The 8,126-nt window shown below is 37.6% G+C and overlaps 1 protein-coding gene across 2 annotated transcripts; it reads right to left on the bottom strand.

The window, feature by feature from the left end:
- Window positions 1-2,181: 2,181 nt before the first annotated feature.
- On the bottom strand, window positions 2,182-7,541 carry LOC130407526 (gastrula zinc finger protein XlCGF57.1-like). 2 transcript variants are annotated; one of them, XM_056730486.1, is made up of 3 exons: window positions 7,444-7,541; window positions 4,787-4,989; window positions 2,182-4,181 (listed from the first exon to the last, which is right to left on the bottom strand). In XM_056730486.1, the coding sequence occupies exons 2-3, from the start codon at window positions 4,806-4,808 to the stop codon at window positions 2,812-2,814; spliced, it is 1,392 nt and encodes a 463-aa protein (XP_056586464.1). In that variant the 5' UTR covers window positions 4,809-4,989; window positions 7,444-7,541; the 3' UTR covers window positions 2,182-2,811. The 2 variants fall into 2 exon arrangements, with proteins under 2 accessions (XP_056586464.1, XP_056586453.1); XM_056730475.1 differs by lacking the exon at window positions 7,444-7,541 and adding an exon at window positions 6,487-6,556.
- Window positions 7,542-8,126: the final 585 nt, after the last annotated feature.

Below are 8,126 nucleotides of genomic sequence, written 5' to 3'. Positions count from 1 at the left end.
GATTTATTGTCTCAACAACCATATTGAATTATGTTAAAGAGTAAGTAACATTAGATCATGAAAATGGTCTTTTATGTTGCCGTGTTGGAAATAGTAAAGTTGTAAGTCCAAAGGTGCATGAATAACAAAGTTATTGGCTTGTAAAAAAGGGATTTGACTCTGAATCACGCAAAAGAGACGTGACCTAGTCCGAGTCTTATTTAAACTACCAAAGGAAGAACTTCTGAGGAAACAATAGTTACAATTCATTTTTCAATTTACACAAAAGGGGTATAACCCCCCCAGGGTTTTACTGTGCGCGCGTCATTTCACCAAAGATTACTTCAATAATCTTGCCGCGTTCACTGCAGGATGTTAAAGGTTATTGCTATATAAGAGGGAATTGTATTCACACGAACATCATGTAAGTGTCAGAACTGAAAACTCCCTTGTTACTGAGATCACATTTGTTATTGACACCAGGCCCAGCGAACACCAGGTTCTGGAATGCACCTATATATGACGACATTGAAAGGTTGAACTCCACCTCCATAGAAAAATATCAACGACTACTTCTCTAGCCCTGCCCACTGGTTCGCGCATGACAGAACTGAAGTACCAAAAGTGCTGCTGAACCAGATAAAAAAACATGCCGTTAAAGATAGCTAAATATTGTCCCACCTCTAGTTGTGGAAGAATACAATCGCTGCATAACCTTCCTTCGGATTCCGATATTAGGACTGCAGGGTTAAAGTTTATTTTTAAAGACATTCCAGCTCATGAAGGAAAAAACATGAAGTGTTTTTTTTCGTTTCATTTCTGCGAGGATTCCTTCGTGAACAAGGCACATGTCGACAATTGATTTGGGGAGAGTTTAAAATTAAAAAGCAGTGCTGTGCCTTCAATATTGGATCCGATAGGAATGGTGCAGCAATCTTAAGTGAGTGAAACATTTTTGTACTATGCGCCACTATTGCTTTGTTAGAGATGGCTGGATGTGTCCTGAGCACTATCGCACAAGATTAGGATTGCCTGGGGACCTCTAGTCATTTTTATGTATTAATTGCAGAGGTTGTCTGTGATCTTAAGCCTGTGCGAATCGACATCTCTGTGATTTTGTGGGCTCATATATCATTTTGCAAGTAAATTTGAGTAAAATCATCCCGTGCGATTGCGTCACATGAAATACTGATGTGGGGAGGCCATTTATAAATCACAGGAGGTCTCCAGATAATTCTGATGGCGTGCGGAAATTGTGAATGGTTCTAATGTGTAACCTAATGTTACGTCTCTAACCAAATTAATAGAAGGCTCCAACTACGCAAACTGCTATCCAATAAAAGCGGTGAGCGTTTGCAGAGCTGGCCTCAAAACCTTGGAAGAAAATAGCCTATTACTTATTGATTTGGATGTTTTTGGATGTTAAAACCATGCAAACGTCATAAGTAGACCTCATATAACAGTAAAAAAGAATAAACAAATCCAAGTAACTCAAAAATTTCAATAAGAATTCACCAAAATATTGAGTGTATATTAAAAAATATAGTAACTTAATGAAATACTTATTTTTTTCATTAAATAAACTTTATAATAAAATTAATACATGTACAAATTTTCAGAGAAACTTTTTTTAATCCATTTTCTAATGTCCCACTAAAAAAAGTCAGTCAAATAATTTTAAAATGTAATATAACTGTTTATTTTTTGTGATATCTACTAAGCCACATAAATATTTTAGAGTGTAGCTATTCATAAAATTAAGTTTTGCAGAAAAATATTTCTAAAGAACCCTTAATAAAATTGAATAGACAACATTTGATACGGTTTTGCTGATGTATTTCGATGAATCTTTGTGCATTTGCATTCTTTCAGCTCTGATGAAGAACTGTGTGCTGAAAGGCAAACTACATTCTCTCTTTTTGTCTTGTCCACATCACAAGTATTTTTTTTCAATCCACCTCATAATTCTTGTGAAGTTGTTGCACAATAATAACTATATATCACCTCTGAAAATATGACCAACATGTGGCGTGGCGTGGCGTGATATTTCAGTGCTGTAATTACATCAGTCTGTTTGGAGCCGTTTTTTGCAGTACATTTATTACTTTAGCAGATGCTTTAATCCAAAGCAATTAAGGAATGATGTGACATTTATCAACCGATATAAAGTATGTAAAAACTGAAGACTTCATCCAAGATGAATTAATTAAAAACGGTTGCTGATTCACATTTATTTTGTAAAAAACAAATGAAAAAAAAAAATACAGGTTCCCATGAGATAATAAATTCACATTCATTTAATAAGGTGCTGTCTGTGTAAACACTGCTGAAGTCATTTTTGGTGATTTTCTATGTCTCTATCATCTTATTGTAAAAATGTAAAGGGAACAGGAACAGGGGTGTTCTTACATAAATGTACGTTTTAGGTTTAATGATTTCTATCTTAACTTTATTTGAAATGACAAAATCCTTTAAATTAAGTATTGCTGTAAGAGAGATTCCTATTTTATTTTAACTTTTTATACTGATATCAATATCTTGAAGCGATCAAGTTAGCTCAGACAAACTGCTGACAGCAGCGGCATTCCATCTGTCAATCAAGTGATCTGCTCTAGCGCCTGGTCGAGGGTGATCTAGAAACAATTCCACACAGATTCCTGGTGTTGTGATTACAACTGGACTGTTTTTGGTCGAGCCTTCAATGGCAACATTTATTTTCTCATGAGCTTTGAAACAGGTCTGTTGTGAAAGCAAACACAAACACTACACAAGCAAGATTCACCTTTGTGTGTCGTCTCACGGGTCTCTCTAGATAAACCTTTACTGCAGCAATCAGTTAATGGGTTCCGCCCTAGTGTGAATTTTCACGTGTTTTTTAAAGTTACTTGAGACTGCAAAACTCTTTCCACACTCCGAGCATGTAAACGGTTTCTCCCCGGTGTGGATTCTCATGTGTGTCTTAAGGCTGCTGGTACTTGAAAAGCTCTTTTCACACTGATGGCATGTGAACGGTTTCTCTCCAGTATGAACTCTCAAGTGCTGCTTAAGGCTTTTCGAGACTGTGAAACTCTTTCCACAGTGCTGACATGTGAACGGCTTCTCTCCGGTGTGAATCCTCATGTGTATCTTAAGGCTTTTCGAGACTGTGAAACTCTTTTCACACTGCTGACATGCGAACGGTTTCTCTCCAGTGTGAATCCTCATGTGTGTCTTAAGGCTTTTCGAGACTGTGAAACTCTTTCCACACTGTTGGCATCTGAACGGTTTCTCTCCAGTGTGAATTCTCATGTGCGTTTTAAGGCTTTTCGAGAATGTGAAACCCCTTCCACACTGTTGGCATGTGAACAGTTTCTCTCCAGTGTGAATTCTCATGTGTTCTTTAAGGTAACTGGTACTACTAAAGTTTTTTTCACACTCTTGGCATTGAAATGGTTTCTCTCCGGTGTGAATTCTCATGTGTGTGTTAAGGTGATTTGTGTCTGTAAAACTCTTTCCACACACTTGGCATGTACATGGTTTCTCTCCAGTGTGAATTCTCATGTGTTTCCCAAGGTTACCGCAACATGTGAAACTCTTTCCACACTGTTGACATGTGAACGGTCTCTCACCGGTGTGAATTCTCATGTGTCTCTCAAGGCTTTTCGAGACTGTAAAGCTCTTTCCACACTGTTGACACGTAAACGGTTTCTCTTCGTTGTGAGTTCTCATATGCTGGCTAAGGACACGTCTGAAGGTGAAACTCGTCCCACACAGATGACACGTGAAGGGGTTCTCTCCAGAGTGAATTCTCATGTGCTGCTTAAGGGTACTTGTACATGTGAAACTCTTTCCACACTGTTGACATGTGAACGGTCTCTCTCCGGTGTGAACTCTCATGTGTCTCTCAAAGTTTTTTGACCCTGTTAAGGTCTTTCCACACTGTTGACATGTGAACGGTGTCTCTCCGGTGTGAACTCTCATGTGTCTCTCAAAGTTTTTTGACCCTGTAAAGGTCTTTCCACACTGTTGACATGTGAACTGTTCCTCTTCAGTGTGAGCTTTTATGTGTCCGACTTTTGGGGATCTCTTTAAACATTTTTTGTCTCCTGTTCTCAAAGCTCCGTTTTGTAAAACATTCTGGGATTTTTGTGCACACTGATGTTTCTCATCAGCATCTTTTACTTCAGCTTGACTGTCCTTATTCTCTTCCATCATTTCTGAAACTAACAAAACTATCGGTTAAAAACTGTTTTACAACTCTACAAAACAACAGCACAAGACAAAATCATATAGTTTCGTTTTCAGGGAACGCAGTCATTCAGTTCACTGATTATTGCGTTGAAAAAAAGTGTTTGCCATATAAAATGACCATCTCCCAAGAAAATATTAAACTTTATTCTTAAATCTCAATATGAAATACACTCAGATGTAGCGGGACAAATTATGGTAATGGAATTTCCAGCAGAAAAAGCTATGAGATAAAAAAAAAAGATTATTATTTGTATATATATATATATATATATGTTCTGTAACTACTGCTATGTAGTCAGGTAAAAGGATATTTGCATTTGTTTTTTCAAGGAGGCAGTAAAAAAATGATGAAATGTGGACCAAAGAGTGAAAATGCTGTTTAAAAACTTAAACCAGAACTGGTGGTCACCCTATTGCCATATGATTAATGAAATTCTATTGACCCTATACCAGATTACATCCATACAAAGTTATTTGATGTATTTTAGTTCTAATCTTCTGCATTTATGTTCCACTCAAATCATTAAATTAGATTTTAAATTAAATCAGTGATAAAGATTTAAAAACAGAAACCAACCTCTGTGTTCTTTAGTTTCCATTATGTAGTTATGGATCTCTTGTGTTCTCAAGCTTCTCTTCCACAAACTCCAACAACAGTATGAAGATTTTAGTTCTTACTCCTGGAGGGATTTTCCTGATTGTTGGTTTCTTGCATTTATTGGTGGATTGCTGTATGAGGAGCTTTACTGAAGCTGAGGTGTCAATCACTGTCTGTGTGACCTGGAGATGTTAGAGAGAACGATTCATATTAGTCTTTAGCCAGGTGTGTAGCCATTTTAAGATGGCGGGGTACACTGTCAGTTGACTTTACCCTTTTTATATATATGACCGCACCTGATTTAAAGGCACCAAATACAGGGGCCTCTAACCAACTTCCTATGTACACATACAGATCCCCTTTAAATAGCAGGCTTTCAAATGAATGAAACATGACAAGCAAAGATAATTATAGCTAAATCAAAAATGTATTTATATTCTATGTTAAATTAGCTCCACAATAGTATGAAATTCTTAAAATGGAAGACAATTGTAAGATCCACTAGACATAGACACGGACAAATGTAAGGTATATAACAAAATTATATATATATAACAATAACATAAATCAAAACATGCAAAAGAAAGAAAAGAAAATATAGAAAAGAATGTTCAAACGATATTGACAAACCCCCAAAAACCCTGACCAACAACCAGTACAATTAAACAAAATCCAGCGAAAAAAGATTCTGAAAGATGGACGTTGCTTCCTTATAAATACCAGTTTTAACTTTAAGCAAATAATAACCCAATATTTAGTTGAAGGGAATTACAATAGCACCCGTACACACAAATCAAATTTGTATAATTATATGGGGAGCAACCTGGGCTCTCATAATTCCTGAGCAGTGTCACAGAATGATCGACTCCATGCCACGCCGCATTGCTGCAGTAATTCAGGCAAAAGGAGCCCCAACTAAGTTTTGAGTGCTGTACATGTTCATACTTTTCGTGTTCATACTTTTCAGTTGGGTAAGATTTCTACAAATCCTTTCTTTGTATTGGTCTTAAGTAACATTCTAATTTTCTGAGATACTGAATTTGGGTTTTCATTAGTTGTCAGTTATAATCATCAAAATTACAATAAATAAATACTTGTATTGGACAGCATATATATGTATATGTTGTATATGTATTCAGCTCGTCTATATTGGCTGGTTGGTTCTTGTCACATGACCTGCGGTGCACTTGCGCCTTTCTAAAATCGATTTTTTTTCATCTCGGCTGCCGCACAGAAAAGACGCGAAGTGTGAATCGTGCCGGCTTCATTTTCTTCACGGACATTACGTCCATATTTTACAGTCTATGATATATACACATAACACACACACGAACACATATATATACAAACACTCATGCTAGATGTGCTAGAGAGACGCGCTGAACAGACGTGTTTCAATTGGACATATAGCTAACGTTATTCAAGCGGTCTTTTTAAGTCAATTCCTGTTATTATGCCCAAATTGCGGAATAAGTTTACGGGCACGCGCATGAATCCATCGTTGTGTGGCACGGTCTCCATTCCTTCCAGTGCTTCAACTGCAAAGTGATTGCTAGTTCGGAACTTTAATGCTGTAAATGCAGGTTTTACCCTAAACTGTGCACTTACATCCACATACTCGTATCATATTTAACGACACTACAGCAGCTTGTTTTTTAACGCGTGTGTATAGGCCATACCTTTTATCAGTGCCATTGGATCCGTCTTCAGTTGCCGCTAAAACAGAATATAACATCACGCTGTTTCCGCTTTCATGTGTAGGAAGCTAAACTGATACGAGACGATTCGACTCTTAATACTCACGTGTGATTGGCTGAATGTTAGTTCACTCAAATCTATGTAACGAACCAGAGAACGTGGGCGGGGATGGTGGCGGCGGTGTGTTGAATAGTGCGGGAATTATCTTGACTTTAACTAAAAAGTTAGGGGGGGGCATGTTACCCGCGTGCCCATGTTCAACAGTCGACAAACACGTCTCTTTTATCAACACATAACCCACTAGTACTAGCACTTATTTCTTATCTCTCTAAAGGTTAATAGCATTTACACACTTTTGCCCTTTTGTTGAAATAATTGCTTTGAATCAAAGTGTCTGCTAAAGGATAAATATGGTTTTATGCTAAACTCATGCACTGTGCGGGCAGTATAATGGTTTCAGGCTTTATCAGTTCAATTTCTTTGGTCTTATTCATGATGGATAAATATCCAACTGCTTATTCTTTAGTTTTTTATTCCTAACTTTAACTCTCATTGAATACAGAGATTGACTGTTAGAATATTTGAGAATATACGGCAAATTGATTGGATTCAATAATAATCAACAGGTTTTCAATTCGATTAAAAAAAATATTTAAAAAAATCTGAAATAATTCAACTCAGTTTAACAACTCAATTCAGTAACTGCTGGAAAATACCATGCATTACTTCCTCAGCACGCTCTTGTGTTCGCAAAACACGTGTGTAGCCTGAATATTCATTTTTTGTACTTTTGAACCAGAATATATGATATTTTATCAGCCTATTTATTTTATATTTTGATAGCCATCGTCTAAATGCCCTCTTAATAGAAGTCTGAAAAAAGCGTTCAGTAAAATTGCTGCATTTTTGTTTTACCGTTGTGCGTGCATTTACCTCACCTGCGTGTCTGCACCACTGTTGTTAAAATAAGCACGTGTCTGCTGGTCTTTGGCGGGAGCGAAGCAGCGCGCGCGGAGCGCAAATGGTTCAAACCAAGTGGCAATCTTCAGTTCTCTCTCGTGGAGCCAATACGGAAGTGACTAAAACTGCAATTCACGACTGGCCGCTAGAGGCTGGCTCCAAAACAGAGCAGAATCTCATTGAGCCCCTTTACAGCTTTACAGCACAAAAAAACATGTTTACAGCCTGGAACAAAAAAATAGTTTGGTCTATATAGGTAATTTTGCACTTCATGACAACTGTGCAAACTAGGTGTGTGGCCACTTAAGTGACAAGTGGTTTCAGTAACAACGCGCTTCAGGTCCGACCACGTCGCACCTCTTTGGCCATTTTTTATTATCCGGGAGTGATGCGCTGCTAAGATGGCGACGGTCAGCTCCGCCTTCTTTAGTCTTCGTTTACACTCTTCACAATCCTTCGGTTGACGTGACGGACAATACGGCCATATTTTATACAGGCTATGGTTCAAACGAAGCGCATTTGGCGACTAGGCGCTAGATAAAGATATTAGAGGACATATCGGCAAAAAAATCAATAACATAAATGTCCATGTGAGCGCGTGTAATGTAATTCTCCGTAGTGTACAAAGCAAGCGATTGAGCGTCTATGCGACGTCTACACA

The sequence above is a fragment of the Triplophysa dalaica genome, chromosome 2, assembly GCF_015846415.1.
Source record: "Triplophysa dalaica isolate WHDGS20190420 chromosome 2, ASM1584641v1, whole genome shotgun sequence".
In the NCBI taxonomy this organism is placed as follows: Eukaryota; Metazoa; Chordata; class Actinopteri; order Cypriniformes; family Nemacheilidae; genus Triplophysa; species Triplophysa dalaica.
The sequence above is the reverse complement of the archived record's forward strand: the minus strand, read 5'-3'. Positions and strand labels throughout refer to the sequence as shown.

Bases quoted from the DNA above. Each gene is read 5' to 3' on its own strand.
- LOC130407526 (XM_056730486.1), bottom strand. From the start codon at position 4,808: ATGGAAACTAAAGAACACAGAG. The intron at 4,182-4,786 runs GTTGGTTTCTGT...TAGTTTTGTTAG, and splicing joins GGAAACTAAAGAACACAGAG to TTTCAGAAATGATGGAAGAG.